Here is an 18,384-nt window from a genome sequence, read left to right as displayed (position 1 = left end):
AAATCATTATCCAGTGTTTATCTTTAACCACGTGGCACATATTGCCTAAAATCGAACTCGAACTCTCCGTACACATTGTTAAAATGATCGACCGTGTACTTTCAAGATTCATTTTAGGTTTTTATTTAACTAACACAAGCTGTGAAGGTAGAACCTGTCGGTGTTTGTTTAAACCCTATTTCATATCCCACACGTATTATCATCGCAGTGGTAAAAATATTCACCGAAAAACAGTGTTTTCACTAAACAAATAGAAACTAAATATAATAGAACGTGAAGAAATAGAACGTGAAGAAAAGAAACCTGTTTTCTGATCAATGTTACAGGCGGACGATTTTAGTGATACACATTTGTTGAAACTGCAGTGTCCCCAAGTACAAACATTTAGAAATATGTGCTTCAATAAACAATCAACTTCACTCATCGAGTCGTTCGGGAGTGTTATGTCAGATGATAACCAAAGTGAATAATTTATTGAATTACTCACTGGACGCGGTGGATGCCTATAAAGGATGGTCCAGACTCCGTTATTCATCACTCAGTGTGTAGACAGCAGCGAGCAAGGTGTCATGTTATTTTTCATCCTTGTCACCTGTGGGTTAAGTCTTGATGCTATAGCTGCCTCACTCTGTACTGACAATGATGGCGTTCTTCCTCCAACTACGAATGTAGGGTTACAAGACGTCGTATTCAAGAAGCTGAACAAGGTTGGGATTTACTCCTGTGCGGCTGAATGTATATCAACTACAAAATGCACATCATTTAACTATTGTGTGAGGACTGGGTTGTGTGAGCTTATAAGAGAAGCTACGAATACACCGACCGAAAATAGTCCCACAGAGGGTTGTGCGTACAACAACATAGATGACTGGCCAAAGGTGAGTTACTGTATTCAGTTTACATCTGTACCTATGAGCTCTATTCATAAAACAACGTTAATAAAACATTTACATATATGTTATTGTGCTTTTCACTTGTTTTGTGTTTTTCACATCCCATTGTGCTTTTTATAAATATCATTGTGCTCTCCCCAAATGTTAATATACGCTTTACAAATATTTATGTGCTTTTTTTAAAAAAAAATACCATTGTAGTCATTTTACATGTTAATGTTCGTTTTACATATATTACTGTACTGTTTACACATGCCATTGTGACCGGAGTTGAATAGGCCTTCAGCAACCCATGCTTGTCGTAATTGGCGACTAACGGGATCGGGTGGTCAGGCTCGCTGACTTGGTTGACACATGTCATCGGTTCCCAACTGTGCATGATAAACTTGGGTTTATAAAGATTATTGTGGCCTTTACAGCGAGTGAGTGAGTTTAGTTTTATGCCGCAATATTCCAGCTATATGGTAAGGTCTATAAATAATCGGATCTGTACCTGGATGTTTTCAGCTGCAGCTCCTGTAGTTACCTCAGATAATTTCTTTTACTAGCTATGCATATGATATAGGGGTTAAATGTGGATGTGGAGGGCAGTGGTAAGGCGTCTGCCTATCACGCTGGAAGTCCGGGTTCGATCCACGACGGAGGCACCTAGGTTCGGGTCCCGAGGTGGGCACATGTGCAGAGTATTATTGGACACGATCCACGTTGTTTCAGTCCACCCAGCTGCAAATGAGCGTTATGTGACTGTTGAACAATTCTGTATTATCATGTAAGCATATTTTTCCAACTGACTGATTGGTCTGGCGGCGGTCAACAGAAAAGCATATTGACCCCCAACATTGGTTCGACCAAATGTCATACTGACTTGAGAGCACGGTAACGTCAAGCTATAAGGTCATTCTATTGTTGACATAACGTAACTGGTCCGTAGTGGAAACAAAGTTATCTTTCTTGACTAAATGCACATGTTTTGGTTTTCAGAAGCTATTTTTCCAGTAATCACATAATATAACAATTATAGAGTGGTGAATTATAGACCCGCGGAAAACAATATTAATCTCGGACTTCATCCGCGGTCAATGCTGCTATTCGCGGGTCCATAAACACAGGTATTGACCTCATCACTAGTCTATAATTGTGTAATATTGCTCATCAAATTTGGAACGTAAAATACTCCAAATGACAACAACAACAAAAACAACAACAACAATAACAACAACAACAACAAAACCCAAAAACCAAACTAACCACGCAAACATTACTGCAACATAATTATGCCCGGCGGACCACTGCGGGCGGGCAGCCAATGAATAATGTTCTCTCTGCTGTTCTGCTTCAGATGGCAGTGACATTAAATCAATCAATAGTGGCCACCAAGTTATGATTTTATTAAATTTGCTTTAAATGTTAAAGTTTACCTCACTGCAAGTAATCCATTACTTATTTTTAATTACCATATTTCATATATACACTGTACACTGCGTGATGTTTTGCCTCAAACAGTAAAATGATGATTCATTCATTCTTTTATTGAACTCAATTCTCAGAATGGCTTTTTCATTCTTTCTGATATCTCTAGCACTGTTTTGTTCACACGTATTTACTAGTCTAGTACCATGATGTGGGAGTTAGATGGTTATTAACCTTTAAACCAAGGATCGTAATTAAAGATTAAGAACGACCGGTAATTATGTTCTTGGCATATAATTTCGAAGTTCTCTTAACTTAGTCGTCAGGTAATGTCAGTGTATTGCACTTACGACTACTTCAGCGTTAAGAGAACTTCGAAATTCTAGGACCTAACTGACACTTCATCGTATCCCAGTTACGTAGATCGATGCTCATGATGTTCATCGCTTGATCGTCTGGTCCAGACTCGATAATTTACAGCCAGTCTTCATTTAGCTGGCTGCGTTAAAGAACAAAACTAATCTACCAGAAGCGTATCCATACGCAGGTAAGGGATGTAACTACTACACACTGCGAATAGTTGTGTAAAACAAATTGTCCCCTTCAAAGAACGTTTTACAATGACATAATGAGTATCTGACCACATAATATGTTTTGTTTAAGTTGTCACTAATGACTGACTCTATTTGCCTGCCAAAGTTGTCCCTAAGTGCAAGGCTAATAAATGTGAATTTAATAACATTTGTACAATCGATATATCTATTTCTCGTGCCTTATCCAAAGCAAATGTAGGGTGTATGTGTTAGAACGTCTTTGGTCATATCTGAAACACAATTACATAAACGTTTCCGACACGGATAAGCAAATTATTTCAAACTTAAAAGTAAAGCATCGGCTGTTAGTCAAGAAAGATAAATAGCCGTAGTGTCGTTATGCAATTATTTCCACGTTCTTTCCCTTATTTATACTGTCGATTTTCATACTTGATGCATCAAAAGTATGTCTACAAAAGAGTTCATACAATTCCTGTAAACAAATGATTACTGTTCGATGACCGTTGCAGACACGGAAAAAGTACAGCAATGAGTTTCTGTTTGAACAATTGTCGATATGGCGGCTCCCTCCACATTGCATCAATGAAATCGAATGTAGATAAAGCTATTGTAGACACTAGCATATTGCATTTAATTATTTCATTTTTCGCTGCTCTATAGATCTTATTGAGCTGACAGGTCAATCAGCAACACCCGTACAGCAACACCCGTGCAGCAATACCACAGCAGGTGGACATTTCATCATTAGCCGCAACACTGCAATGTTAAATCAGGTTGCATGTCGAGTCCGGTTATTTCATACCATTTTTCACACTGCGGTTTGCGTTTGCATTGCAGACAATTGCTGGACCCTGTGTCAACCACTTGTGCCCGGAGACCTCGGTTTGCCGTGTAAACAGACTGAACCAAGCTTTCTGCATATATGGTACAATACCGAACAGAAAGGAAACGAAACTCTGTTGTCCAGTTTTGAGGTTTTGTTTTTATGGAACTTGCATTATGTGGCTGTTGAGTGTATATACTGAATGACCAAATTCGATCATACGTCACATGCATGTGACAATTCCGACAAAAGTGGATGAAGTGTGTGCGTGCGTGCGCATATGTACATTGCTGATATGTACAAAAATGTCATGCATAATATGTGTACATATGTTTTTTTCTGAACAAGAAATATTCTACAGCAATCCGTGCGTGTGGTTAGGGGCGAGTAACGGAATTAGGTGAGCCTTACTGGTTGGTATCCTAAGACTGCGGAGACTGATCCTCATGGTGTTGTTCACTGGATTGCTGGGTCCAGACCTGATTAAATTACAGACTGCTGCCATATAGCCGAAATATCGCGGAGTACGGTGTTAAACAACAGACCAACAAAGCTTGTACGAAGCGACTAAAGGGATCGGGTTGTCAGGTTCGCTAACTTGGTCGAAACATGTCATCGTATACCACTTGCGTAGTTCGATGCTCAAGATGTTGATCACAGGATTGTCTGGTTGTTGCTGGTCAATTTGCATAGATCCATGCTCCTGACGTCTATCTCTGGACTATCCGGTCCAGACGACTGAAAAACAGCCGTCATATAGCTGGGACAAACAAACAAACCAACAAACAAACGAACAAATGAACGAACGAACGAATGAACAAAACAAGCAAGCAAGCAAACAAACAAACAAACAAAATGTTTCTGTTTGCAAGATATTTCCGCTGCGTTGCTTCACTCTTGCTCGATAACGGTGCAAGAAGCTATACTGAAACGTCGCATCATAGAAATTAAGAAGTTGTTATCCATAAAGTATTATACGTCTCTACCTTGTGTTATTTGTCGGATTAAACTTACAATACTTTTTTGAAATTTCGATTTTCCACTCACTACATCCATAACTCGAAATTGAGATTTTTAAAGGTGTACTTAACTTATGGATACAATAAATGAAATAACGAGAAAATCATAAAGCGAGTTTCGAGTTTAGTTTTACGCCGCACTCAGCAATATTCCACCTATATGGCGGAAATCATAAAGCAGTAAGAAAAATATCGAGTGTTTCCAACAACCATAAGATAAGGAGAAATGTATCACGCGCGTGTGTGCATATTTAAGCAAATGTACATTGCTGATATGTACAAATGTCATGCATAAAATGTATCAAAATAATGAAATGAAATGAAAGTTACGATATAATTTGTGAACATTTATGAAATACCAGAAATTTTTATTGTGACAGATACGTGTTTTCTTCAGGTGTTGTTTCCAAAGTCCCTAGAACTAACTGTTGATATAACTAAATCTTATTTGATTCTGTAGAATGTGAGAATCCACCCCTTCTGGCAAACGCAATTTTGACAGTAGACGGGCACCAAGTTGGAGCGTCAGCGTCTTACGTTTGCAAACCCAGTTATATGTCTTGCGGGACTGGCCAAACTGACAACCAGCTACGATGTGGCACTTCCGGTCACTGGAATGGCACTGTGGATACTTGTAAGAGAATGCTGTGGTTGAACCCTGTAAGTACTGTTACGAGTTCAAGTTCAGAGAATCAGCTTGATGCAATACGGAAGTGAGTGAGTTAAATTCCATCGTCACATCGGTAATATTTCATTCATATCATGAGGAGAACAATTAATGTTTGATACAATGAGATGAAAGAATTATGATAAATTCAGGTTATTACGCGAGTGTGTTTTTGGACGGTTAATATGCTGCAATAGGAATAATATTAATCACTGTATCCAGCGAGTCTTGGTGAGCTAAATACATAGTGTTTATTCCTAATGCAGGATATTAACGACCCCAAAACACACTGGTGTACGTATTAAACCTATTTATTATACAGTGTCATTCTTTCTTCATAATTTTAAAGACTGAAATTTCAAGTGCCTCAAATGTGAAACGAAATTTCGTGGAAGTCTATGACGTCACAAATATGTGCCTAGTATTACGTTACGTCAAAAGCCCGGTGACACACTTTTCCAGATCACACAGCTGACTGCGTTAGGTCATCAATAGTTCCCAGAGAGTGTTTATGTTAAAGAATGTATCGTTGTCAACGGATGCTAGATAATGGTTCAATTAACTTTTGAACAACAATTACACTTTAATGTGTGCCAACCGGATTCCTTTGTCGTTCTCTCGCTAACACTAACAGGCGGTCGGGGAATTAATGTTGGCATCTTCATAAGCCTATGATCTTCTATTTTCGCTTTGTAATCCACTCAGTCTGTCATAACTAGACATGAATTTTCTGGGATCAAATCACTGTCAGTGCCGTAACCACAGCCGTCGATGCTGACACGATCGTCGACACTTAACGCCATGTTTGTTTATACTGCGAAAGTAGTCCCTAATATTTACATATGACCTCTCGAATTTGCATCGATGTCCGCATATGTCCCCAAAGGTTACCAAAAATATCCGTTGGCTTTATCCTGGAGAGAAGACTATTCATGGTATGATAAACAAGTTAACTAATGTAAATATTATAAATTAGAAGCAGAGTAGATCATTGACAATCTATGCTCCGCGTTCTAATGGACCTACGAAGATCCGGGGTAGAATTGGTCCTCACCAATCCACGTTTGTTGTTATCCACGTTTGTTGTTATCCACGTCTATCTGGTCCAGACTCGATTACATACAAACCACCGCCATTAACAGCATTCCTTTTGATCACGGGCTATCTTATTACTGTTGGAGGAAAGTCCAAAGCGGTGCATTTGTCAACCGTTTGAAATTTTGCATTTATTCTATACAATAACGACTTCTTAAGATGTTATCAAATATAAACACATGAAAACATATGACAAATTTAACTGGGAAGTAAACATTCTTTCGCTCTTCAGTTTCACATAACTATACACTTCGTTTCCAGGATGTTCCGTTTATCAAGCCACTGCCTTGCGACTTTACCGATGAGTACAATCTGAGAATTGTCGGCACACCTACAGCGGAAACACGGTTTGTAAACTCTTTAAGGAAACACCAGTTTTCGACGCCGCACTATGTATACCGTAAGAACAGACCAGTCACAGATATCCAAAGAGCCATAACAAAGAATTAACCATCTCAGAAACGTTTTACATTGATAAGATTTGGGTGATAATGATAAAAGTAAGTGACAAGGAAAACACTAAGATTTTCCGGAATCTTGCATGAAGCCCTTAGCACAATGTGTTTCCTACTATGAGTTGCTTGTTTCCTCTCACGCCACATAGCTGGAATATTGCTGAGTGCTTCGCTGTATTACAAATAACCCCAAGAAATTACTGGGATAAATTTCAAAGTCAATACCCTTACGATTTCCTTGTGGCTTACAACGATGTGCTATTTTACCCACAGCGACTCCAATATACTGTGAAGTCATGGCACTTCAATGTTACATTTCAGTATCGTTAATACACACTGACAGAGCATTGACTCTTGAATAGTACAATAACGTTTGATATATAACGTTTGCCGAGAAAGGTAGGTATTTTGTGGCTGTTGTATAAACATCTGATGAACAGTGAATTATGACATCGACCGAACATCATCATCCTGTTTTCGAATATTCAAGAAAATGAGTATAGTTTTATTCCGAGTTAAGCAATATTCCAGCAATGGGCTTCAAACATTGTACCCATGTATATAATCGAACCCGTGACGAGCGGAACCTACTAGGCTACCCACCGCCCCTGTTAAGGAAGAAAGGGAATGCGGGGTATGTCAGCCACAAAAGAACATGCTTATATGGAACTTTTTTCCGTATAAGACCTTATGAATGTTCAAAGACTACAAATCTAGTGTTGGTTTGTTTGTTTCCTAAATATAATTTACCAACTTTCAGGTTTTCAATTAACCTGAAGCAAGACACTCACCTGCTTCTCCAGGTCGATGCGCGCTTCAACGCACAGGGCTCAGTTCTGAAAGTTGTTCTCTCAAGCATGACCGGCACTTCCTGGAACCAAGCTGAATTCTTGAATAATTTCCCGTTCCGTATGGGAGAGGGCTTCAGTATGAATGTAATCCATAGTGATTCAAGTTATGAGGTATTTGAACAGTCGGAGAGAATTAGTATTAGTATTAGTATACTTCATATGTAATTAAACAGAACATAATTTGGAGATTCCGAGACTGACTGTGTAATGGTTAATCAACCAGATATGTAGCGTTTGGACAAAAGGATATCCTTTCTTGTTTTTCCACAGAAAGGATTCAGTTTAGTGTATATTGACCCGAACTCTATGATGGTTAATAAAGAGAATAAGTATATTTCATATGTAATTAAACAGAACATAATTTGGAGATTCCGAGAATGACTATGTTATGGTTGATCAACTAAACACATAGTGTTAGGACAAAGGGATATCCAGTCGTGTTTTTCCACAGAGAGGGTTCAATTCAGTGCATTGAGCAACTATCTTATGGTTAATTAACTAAAAGGATATCCAGTCTTTTCCCACTAAGGGATTCAGTTTGGAGTTTGATGGTACTTCAGAGCGTTGAATAAATATAAATAGGTCACGTTAGTGCTAAAGAATAACTGGACTTACTGTCCCCAGAAAAGGATTCAGTTTGGAGTTTAAGGGCCCCACTACCTGCTGGTACTTCAGAGCCTTGAATAAATATAAATATGTCACGTTAGTGCTAAACATTAAATGGACTTTCTGTTCCCAGAAAAGGATTCAGTTTGGAGTAAAGGAGATAATAGTCCTGAAAATGATATCAATGGAAAAGGGAAAATCAGACATGGCACCAGCTGTTAACAGCTAGCATTACAAATCCACGAACAAAAATACTCATTGTGGCATTTAATAGCATTAAACAAAGAAAGAAAACGTTAATGTTTATGATGAATAGATCGAAGGATATTTCATCGACTGTGACACTGATTAATTGATCCATCGTTTTGCATTCCTTTACATGTATTTTGTTCTGAACTCAAAGCAGTTTTGTGTTTCGTACCCCTTTGGCATAATTTATATTGATGTATAAATATCTGTACTGTCTTCTTACTGCTTTGTATGGCTGTTGACTTTGTATCCTTTATGTCTCTCTACGTGAGCATTCAATCGACGAAAATATTCATTGAATTGTACCCCTTATGTACGATCGTAGCGGAAAATAAATCAATAAGACATCATGTCATGCCACTGAAAACGTCAGGCCCAGAGCGACTATTGACGGGACGTTCTTGATGAATATATTTACCTTTTCATTATGTTTCAGGTATTTGTCAATGGCACATTTCTTGGTGCATACACTGACCACAATCCAGGAACAGATCCGGATAATACTGAAGTTAAGTTGGATGTAGCTCTTCAAAAGGTCCTTTACTCCAGACGTGTAATATGATCTCGTACGAACAATCGCGGATATCAAGGTCCACATGGCTGATGCAGTGATCTGGAATAACCCATGTTCTCTGTACTGTTGATGTGTTTCATATGGAATACTGTAAGGGACATTCTCGCGATCTCGCATACATACATATTTCCACTTACAGTGGATGTTCACAATTTCGTTTGTTAAATTATGCTGGACATGTTGAGGATTTTACACATACACACACAGACACGCACATAGACGCGCAGACACCCACATGTTTGTGACAAGAGTTGATTCCAACTTTCGAGCTTTGGTCTGCGTAACTCAGTTCAGACGTCCATTGCGTCTTGAAATAAAAATCCCTCTATTTGCACAATGGTTCTGGTTAAACCTTTAAAGGCGGCCTGGTTTTCATTATCAGATTCCTGTCAACAGATCCCACGTATATGGCACATGATGGATCATGACACCAAGGTTAAAACTATGTCTGAAACTTCTAAATTAGAACTGCATTAGATCAGCTCTGACACACACCGATAAGCACATGACATATGTGGAAAATCTCACAGATCACATCCGTGTACTACGACAGAGATGAGTAATATTGTTACTAACGACTACTGATATCTCGATCAGAGTGACACACGACAAAACACACATCCCTTTTTTCCTATCCTGAGCGTAAACAGTCGAATATCCTCATCATGTAATGCTGTAAACGAACAGCTGGTAATTGTGTTGAGGAACTGAAAAACACGCAGTGATGAATACTGTAAGTGACGTTTTCATCAGGTCATCATGAGGTTACCCAATAAAGAGCATGCTAGAAGGAAATATCTTCACAAGCACATTACACTCTTCAGTTCCATGACTCTTTGTATGTTAGTTTTATAACAACTTGTTTATCCTTTACGATGATATGTGTATATATAAACTAACTGAAACTAACCTATATATACAGGGGGTAAATCATACAAAACCTCCATGAAAGTGTGCCTGTCTTCAGTGGTTTTGTGCATCATTGCATCACAGATAATAAAATCATTACCATACATTAGAGGCGTGTATTAATCTCCCGCGGTACACGCTATGTGTTAATCGTGATTGTCTGTTCTTGATTGTGACCTTACCCTTTCTTTTGATGTTTTTAACGACCACATGCAGTTGTGTGCAATTATTTCGGGTGCAGTACAATCTGAACGAACGTTTTTGGTCATATTATCTTTTTAAAGCATAAAGACAGAATAAATAAAAAAAACCCTTCATAACCATTCAGTTTTAATGGCTGAATTTACACCACAGTATGACAGGAACGTTTTGTACTGCAATTCCCTTTCGGAAATTTCATGCTCACCCGAACTCGGCCTTTCATGTTATACGATCCAAGGAAATTGTCATATATTAGTATATTTTACGAAACGCCAAAATGCATGTTTCTTTGAATTTGAAGCACCGCGATTTCATTTTTAAAACCACGTGCCATTTGGAGAATAGGAGAATAATTTCACGTACACATCATCTGTATATTTAAAGGCTTCGCGGTAAGCTCCGGCACATTTGACCATTCTTATATACGTATTCTTTGTACGTTTCGCTTTTGGAAGCTGTGACACATCGACCATTCAAGGTCACTAGAAGTGCCCTCCACAAAGTCACAGGGAAATACGTATTTCAGTGTAAGAGAAAAAGCATTTAGGACATGTCATCTCTGAATCGGGCAACGGTCAAGGTCACCGTCAGTCATAACTAAGGTGTGACGAGTTCAATAAAATACCATTTTAGAGACTTTGTTAATGGTATACTAGATATGACGTGTTTATTGGTTGAATACATATGCATGACAAGTGATGACCTTTTTAACAGAATTAAGTCTCTGAGATTTGCGTTGTGTATTGTGCCACATTGCCTTAACACTACCCGGTGTTTGGGGTTTCATGGATATCATGTCGTGTTCTTGCTACAGACATGGGTTTGTTATTCATGTACAGGAAGTGATGTCATTAAACCGCTCGAGCACATGACCTTACCAAATGTGTTTGAGACCCGTGATGCTATAGTTAGAGGCACTGCAGCTCATGAGCTGTTTTGGCTCTTGTTTGTTAACTTGTATTTTACTAATTTGTACTAGCCGTGTCATAGCTCAGACTTATGTAAGTAAGAGGGTATATTTTAAGCCGCTGTTCGCAATCTTCCAGGAATATTACCGTGTGGGACATCAGAAATGGGCTTCACATACGGTACTCAGTTGTGCAATCGAACCCGTGTTCTGGGCATGACGCCTTATCCGCTAGGCTACCCCACCGGAACAAAAGATGTATGTCCGAGTTTGCCCACTATGAATCAGTTGGAGTGAGTGAATGAAGGAGAGGGTTTTTTGTGCTTCTTATGGCAATATTCAAGCAATATCAGAAATGGGCTTCACATATTCTGCAAATGTGGGGGTACGAACACAGGTCTTCGTCGGGATGAGCGAACGCTTTAACCACTAGGCCTCTCCACTGCCCCGAAGCAATTAGATATTAAAAAAATAGCAGTCGAGTGGGTTTGTAGAAGGCATCACACATTAACACATCGTATTCAGCATTACGCGCAAACGCTCCAACTACTCGGCAACCCCACCAGCCCGTCAGGGTTAGAGTGGGTACATGTATATTAACGGTGTTTCTGAGTTTTGGATGGTTTTTTTTGAGAAAAATCTAAAGTAACACAGCTCAATGTGGCTCACCACCTTAGTAAAGAACCAAGTAGTGGGGGCAGAGCTAAATGGATCTAGTATCACGTAAGGGACGCAACTCCATAACGAGCGAAGGCGTCTTTGGAGTCATGCTTTCCGGTTGATCTGAGTCTATGGCTTGGTTCGTATATGAATGGTGCCGTCAGAGTGAAAACAGGTGAGTGAGTGAGTGAGTGAGTGAGTGAGTGAGTGAGTGAGTGAATGAATGGGTGAGCGAGCGAGCGAGTTTCTCTGAGAGGCAGTTGTCAGCTTAATGTGAGAGCAATGTGTGAAGTAATGTCGGTCATTGACCTATATGACTTTAGTTAACTACATGCTGGCACATTTCGGACGTCCTTTGTGGCGTTAGACGACTGCCTTTGTGAAAATATAACAAACACCTTTGAAATTGAACCGATACCTTCACAAATCAACAACTCGTAAATTATTTATGTACACACAGGCAATCGTATCCCATTTTAAAATCCGGCATCTGTGGAATTCATCAATCACCAAGTTTTGTTTCTGAATCAAAAACGCACAACAGTGATGAAAACACCCAACAGAAAGTATTATTTCAGTTTTTAACATCAGCCTTGTCTGTATTGGTTTACAGCGTAATTAGCAAATTGAACACAATCTAATTCCATTGCAATGAATCCGAAATAGACTTAATTCACATACTTAGTAGAGCTGCATTGTTATCAGTATTGGACCCTTGAAGATCCAGGTTAGAATTGATCTTCAGCAACCCATGCTTGTCGTAGGAGTCAGGCTCACGGACTTAGTTGACACATATTCCAAATACGTATTTAGATGTTGACGATGTTAGTCATTGGATTGTGTGGTAGGCACTTGACTATTTACAGACTGTCGCCGTATAGCTGGGATATTGCTGACTGCGGTGTTAACTAAGGGGCATCATTTATGGCTAGTGGAGGTGATGATGATTTTAAGTGAGATCACTTATTTTGTTCTTGGGAGTCATATTTTCCATACAAGTGAACTAGCTTCTATCTATTTCGTACTTAAAACTATGGAAAGGGGCGGGGGATCACTTACTTTACACATAGACCTCGTGGATGGTGGGTGGTGGGTGGTGGGTGGTGGGGACATTCACACTGTACTCGCTCTCCATAGAAACCATCATCATCACCCCAAGCCATAAATTATGTAGGGTCCCTAAAATGGGTCCTGTCTTGCCGGGCGCAAAGGGGGCCTGGACCCAGCTTACTACCCGAAGTTAGAGCTTCGCGTGACTTACTGGAATGGAATCCCTCTTTCCTTACCATTTCTACTGAATCATGGCCATTGCAGACTGTCACAGCGCTGTGACTGCGGGCGCTGCTGTAGGCGGGGGTGTTGTGGATTGTAACATCTCTGTAAAAAGTCAGTTATTGTATTGAACTACCTTTTGATGTTCAAATAATGATAAATAGAAGAAGAATATTTATCACGCTAAAGGCTAAATATCCTGCTCAAAGCGCACAATGTGATCATCATTACTCCGGTAAGATGCCTGTTAGGCGCTAGAAGCTTGATGGTGTCACTATTTATTTCCTGCTGGTACTCATTTCCTGCTGGGCGAACAGAGGCAATTTTGAACAAACTCACTTGCCCAAGGTGAGACCATATGTATCACAAGTCACAACTCACTAAAGTTTCTCTTTGGAATTTCTAGGCCAACGCAGTTACCAAGAGCTGTCCGAACCCAGCGTTGCTTAACTTCAACTGATTTGTTATCTGGGCGCTATGCACAGGGCCGTATGCCAGCCATTGTTAAAAATGTGTATTCAAAGTTTTCTATAAGCTATGCGGTGGTGTGTGGTCAACTGCACACAGCCCATTGCACAAATCAGTTGAAGTTAAGCAACACTGGTCACGGAGAGCCCTACGAGTTTCTAGGACTTCTGTCCTGTCCCACATCGCATCACAAGTGACATGTTGTGTGGGATTTGGTACCCGGTGGGATAAGATGGTCATATGACTGTTAGCCTTCTCACAGGAAGGTCTGGTGCCAGTCACAGTGATACTGCTGGAATATTGCTTAAAGCGGTGTAAAAAAAAATCACTCACTCAATCACTCACCCACAGGAAGGTGTGGCTAAGCCTGATAAAAATGTCTGCGTTTTGCACACTGAGTTTTGTCCACTGAGTCACTGAATATGTTTAAGATGGATAATAGGCGCCCTACAAATGTATTATATTTACTACAAGCAAAAAGTATGGGAACACCCGAAAAATCGGTAGACATCGTGGTGGGGTCATTTACACAGTAAGGTAGTTTACGTGCGAAATGCACTTTAAACGATCTTACAGTGAATCAGCTGATTCAGTATTCGTTGAGCTTGAATAAAAGAAGAGTGCTGAAAGATTCAAATGCTCAAACACAACAGTCTTGTACATGTGTATGTGGAAGACCTGCCTCCCATGTAGCAAGATCAAGCGAGTCTTGAAGCCGTGGCTGGGTGGGTTAGATAGCTCACTTAGGATTTTGATATTGACTTGAATGGGACTCAGACAAAGTGCTAGAATCTGTACTTTACTGAGAACGTGTAATTCAAAATATAACACATGTCACGAAAAATAGAATTTAAATGGTAAATTATGAGAGAGTATGCTTGTTTCCTTGTCCCAAACGGAGTTTATCAAAACGTCATGGAAAGCAGTACCAGAAAATTCTTCTTGACACATTGTACCACGTTTGGAATCTTTCGTTTGTGTTACATAAAATTGAAAATTGTGTTCCAGAACAACATGGTTTTATCATTTTACACAAAGCAAACCTATGACAAAAGTGCCGTATTACCAACTTATGCAATCTGAATCGGTACACCATGTATTGTAATACTGTCTGTCATCGAACCATCAAGGATAAACCCATGTCCTAACCACTAGTTCATTTTAACCTTTCTCTTTAAACAATCATCTTCATAAACTAACGGGAAAATAATTACCTTTCATAGAAACTGGTGTAAATGATATCATAAACTATAATACAATATTGAGTGATTGTCTTATAAATTTTCCACCATAACACGTTAATTTATTAAACAGAAGACAGAGCGACAGTCGCTGAATGGGTGCTGGTGACCTCAATTAACAATGTCAGTGTTGGGTGTTAGCACCATCCGCGTCGATACTGACACGACAGTGACAGCGACCAATATGAGACAGTCATATTCATGAAACGGTACTGGAAGATTTGTTATTTATGAAATGTTTGCAACTGAACTCCAAATGAAGCACAGTAATTTTTCATGTGGCGTAGTGGTTAACGTGTTCATCTTACTCGCGTTAAACCCGGGTTCGAGTCCCAACATAGGTATAATGTGGAAGGCCTATTTCTGATGTCCAAGTGATATGGCTGATAGCGGCGAAAAATTGCTTACTCACTCACTGAATACATCACTCGCTCACTCAATACATCCCTCCCTCACTCACCATATTCACAGATGTACGAGTAGTGCTGGGGCCACAGATGACAGGGGTGGTCCTCCCATGCATAAGCCTTTGTACTCTTCATCAGCACACAGTCCTCGATACCGTGAGCGAAGTTAGGCTCTCCTGTTGCCCAGTGGGTGTAAGTGAGTTTATCACCTGAAATAGTATTCATAAGGAATATGTCAAGCTGGTAAATAACTAACATGCAATACTAATACTAACATGTTAATAGGTAAAACTATATCTACTCATACCCGCACAATCGGCGAACGAACAGTATTACTGTGGAAACGCGTATAGGAATGCTGGGTCCTTTGTGCGATGTAACCAAAGTTTACCTGGTAACTTCGACAATCTGATCACCAAAACACAAACAGTAAGGACGTGTGGGTGTGGGTGTGGGTGTGGGTGTGGGTGTGGGTGTGGGTGTGGGTGTGGGTGTGGGTGTGGGTGTGGCAAGGCGAGGCGAGGAGGGGCGTGGCGTGGCGTGGCGTGGCGTGGCGTGGCGTGGCGTGGCGTGGCGTGGCGTGGCCAAGTTACCTGAAGCCCATTCATAAGTTGACTCAATTTTCTGATCATTAAGACCAATCCATATGCCATGTTTGGCGAAGTTCAGCCGAACTAAGGTGCTGACGAGGAACTGCTGGGTCTCTGCGTCGTTGACACTAACAAGATAACCCCCTTTGCTCATGCACTGAGCGTTTGCGTCTGGCCAGTACGCCTCATGGAACACTGCAAACTCGTAACATCGATTCCTGAAAGTCCTCAAGTACTGGTTCCTTGGGATTGACGGTGGGCACTTACTGAAGTCATCTCCTTCGGCCAAAGCTTAAACAGAATATGACCTCAGTTATCGTCAAACGAGACTGCCAAGCGCTCAGTTTCTTCTCTGAATAGAAATGACAGAACTCTATCAATGGTATAATTTATTTCCTTAATGTTGTCGATTGTTAAATGTCCACGTTTATTACCTTGGATTTGTTTCTGTGAATATTTTTGCAACCATGATAACACATTGCTTTTCCTACCAGCGGAAGGCTAAGAATTATATGATTCCGGGGCTAAAATGTATAAGAATTGAAGCAGGATAAATATAGTATTCCGAGAAAAAACTTTATGTTGTGTTTTTATTCGAGTCAGCTGGGAAAAGTTGGGGCCTCCAAATAAGTTCGCTACTTGGAAAGGAACTTGGTAAGATACAACGAGGTCCGACCGTATTGTCTTAAGTTAAATGTACTATAACATTACTCAAGTTTTCTTCAAACACTTGACTGCATTAAATTATCATGTAAAACCAGCAAACTTATGAATCTCAGAACATGTATTGCTTGATTTATATATTGGGGCTGTCTGGTGGTTAGAGAATAATTTCGTCACAGGGAGGATCAGGGTTTGGTGCCAATTTTAATTTTGATGAGTCTAACCATGATATTGCTGGAATATTGTGGCATAAATCAGTACTCACGCACTACATGCCTGTTCACAAATTACGAAAAACATGATCGAGACTTAAATCAATGTGGAAGATATTATCGTCTCTATAGCTGTAACAAAGGTAGTGTAGAACCAGTCCTGGAAAGTCATTTTGTTCAAGTATGCAGATCATTTTACAATTACAAATTCTGCTCATACTCACCAAATATGTAGAGACATGACAGAAGTATTCCTGGCAAGAACACCATGTTGCCCACTGTAGGTTTTCGCCCTATATTACTGTGTATACCAATTGAATACACACACAGTTCCTTTGGTGGTTAAAGATAGTGATAAGACCAACAGATGAACGCGTACACATGCATGCCTTGAACCTTGGAGAGATAACCCCCAAGCGACCTTTGTTCTACCGTAGTTTGAAGTCATATACTTCATGTATTTCACGTCAACAAGTACAATTGTTTCTATTATTTTAGAAAACGTCACAAAATGTCAAAAAGTCAAATATTGAAAGTGGACCTTATGTGTTGAGTCAAATTATGCATTATGATGCATGGGAAAAAATATTGTTTTAATAATTTCTCTTTTAAATTATACATTTGAAACACTATTTGAACAGACACAGTGGTGTTGGCATTAAGACCTCTATTGTCTGATAATTCATATAAAAACCCTAACACAGTTGAAACATACTTCAGACAAAACATAAGTATATGCTGGATAGTATCAATCATTAATATCATCTTTATATATATAACCATTTAACAAATCATTTTCATTTTCATTTCATTTGGCTAAGTGTTCTTCCCGTACCTGTATTCAAAATAATATTTATAAGTCAATGCATAATACCTTTATTAATAAAAACTAGCACAACAATCACTAGAAAACTATAAAAAATAACTAAAAGACCCCAAAAATATATAAGGTCTAAATAAAGTGTATTACCTCTTATAATCTGCGGAAGAAGTAAGGGAACGGATGGAACTATTTCCCACAGACATGCATATACACACCATATCATATACAGAGAAACAAACTCGAATGATACATCTCTTTACCATGTAGACATCACACAATGCATAAACTATATTAAACCCACGAAGAGTGTGGTCCTGGGTATAATCAGTAAACACCGACAGCTACACGAAGAATACACGAATGAATGAAACATATAATCATGTTGTGCAGACTACACAAGTGACAGCAATACCAATACAAACAAATATGTTTAGTTATTGTTGATAAGTTATTACTTGTGAAAACTTGTGCACTGTTGTGTATGAAATGAATTTAATGTGTAAAAAGCAATAAAATGTGTAAGAAACATTATGAAACGTGCTTTTTCAGCATCAGAATATATTTCGGTGTCATTGTTTCTTTGTGAAGTGTATTTTATAATAAAATCATCAATGTACTGGCATGAGTTATATCCCTTTGACAAAATGAAATATGTCCCTTCTGCCCTCCTTAGATTTGTGTACTTTGGTTAATGACGATCTGTCAGCGGCCGCCATTTCTGGATATGATCGAGGACGACGCATGGAGAGTGGTATGTTGCAGGGAATCATATCTATGTGAGAGGTGAACATGTTTGCTCTATTGTCTGTGTGTAATACTGATTAAACTAGGGCCA

At 39.4% G+C, this 18,384-nt stretch overlaps 2 protein-coding genes across 2 annotated transcripts; one reads left to right on the top strand and one right to left on the bottom strand.

Moving 5' to 3' along the window:
- Positions 1–512: 512 nt before the first annotated feature.
- Positions 513–9,184, top strand: LOC137271838 (uncharacterized). The gene is made up of 6 exons (XM_067804232.1): positions 513–878; positions 3,695–3,782; positions 5,160–5,359; positions 6,723–6,808; positions 7,677–7,878; positions 9,059–9,184. Exons 1-6 carry the CDS (start codon positions 513–515, stop codon positions 9,182–9,184), a joined length of 1,068 nt encoding a protein of 355 aa, XP_067660333.1.
- A 3,088-nt stretch (positions 9,185–12,272) lies between these two features.
- On the bottom strand, positions 12,273–17,104 carry LOC137272586 (perlucin-like protein). Its single transcript, XM_067804977.1, has 5 exons — positions 16,951–17,104; positions 15,855–16,142; positions 15,315–15,470; positions 13,160–13,250; positions 12,273–12,395 (listed from the first exon to the last, which is right to left on the bottom strand). Exons 1-4 carry the CDS (start codon positions 16,994–16,996, stop codon positions 13,192–13,194), a joined length of 549 nt encoding a protein of 182 aa, XP_067661078.1. The 5' UTR covers positions 16,997–17,104; the 3' UTR covers positions 12,273–12,395; positions 13,160–13,191.
- Positions 17,105–18,384: the final 1,280 nt, after the last annotated feature.

Source organism: Haliotis asinina, chromosome 2 (genome assembly GCF_037392515.1).
Source record: "Haliotis asinina isolate JCU_RB_2024 chromosome 2, JCU_Hal_asi_v2, whole genome shotgun sequence".
NCBI classification, from domain to species: Eukaryota; Metazoa; Mollusca; class Gastropoda; order Lepetellida; family Haliotidae; genus Haliotis; species Haliotis asinina.
The sequence above is the reverse complement of the archived record's forward strand: the minus strand, read 5'-3'. Positions and strand labels throughout refer to the sequence as shown.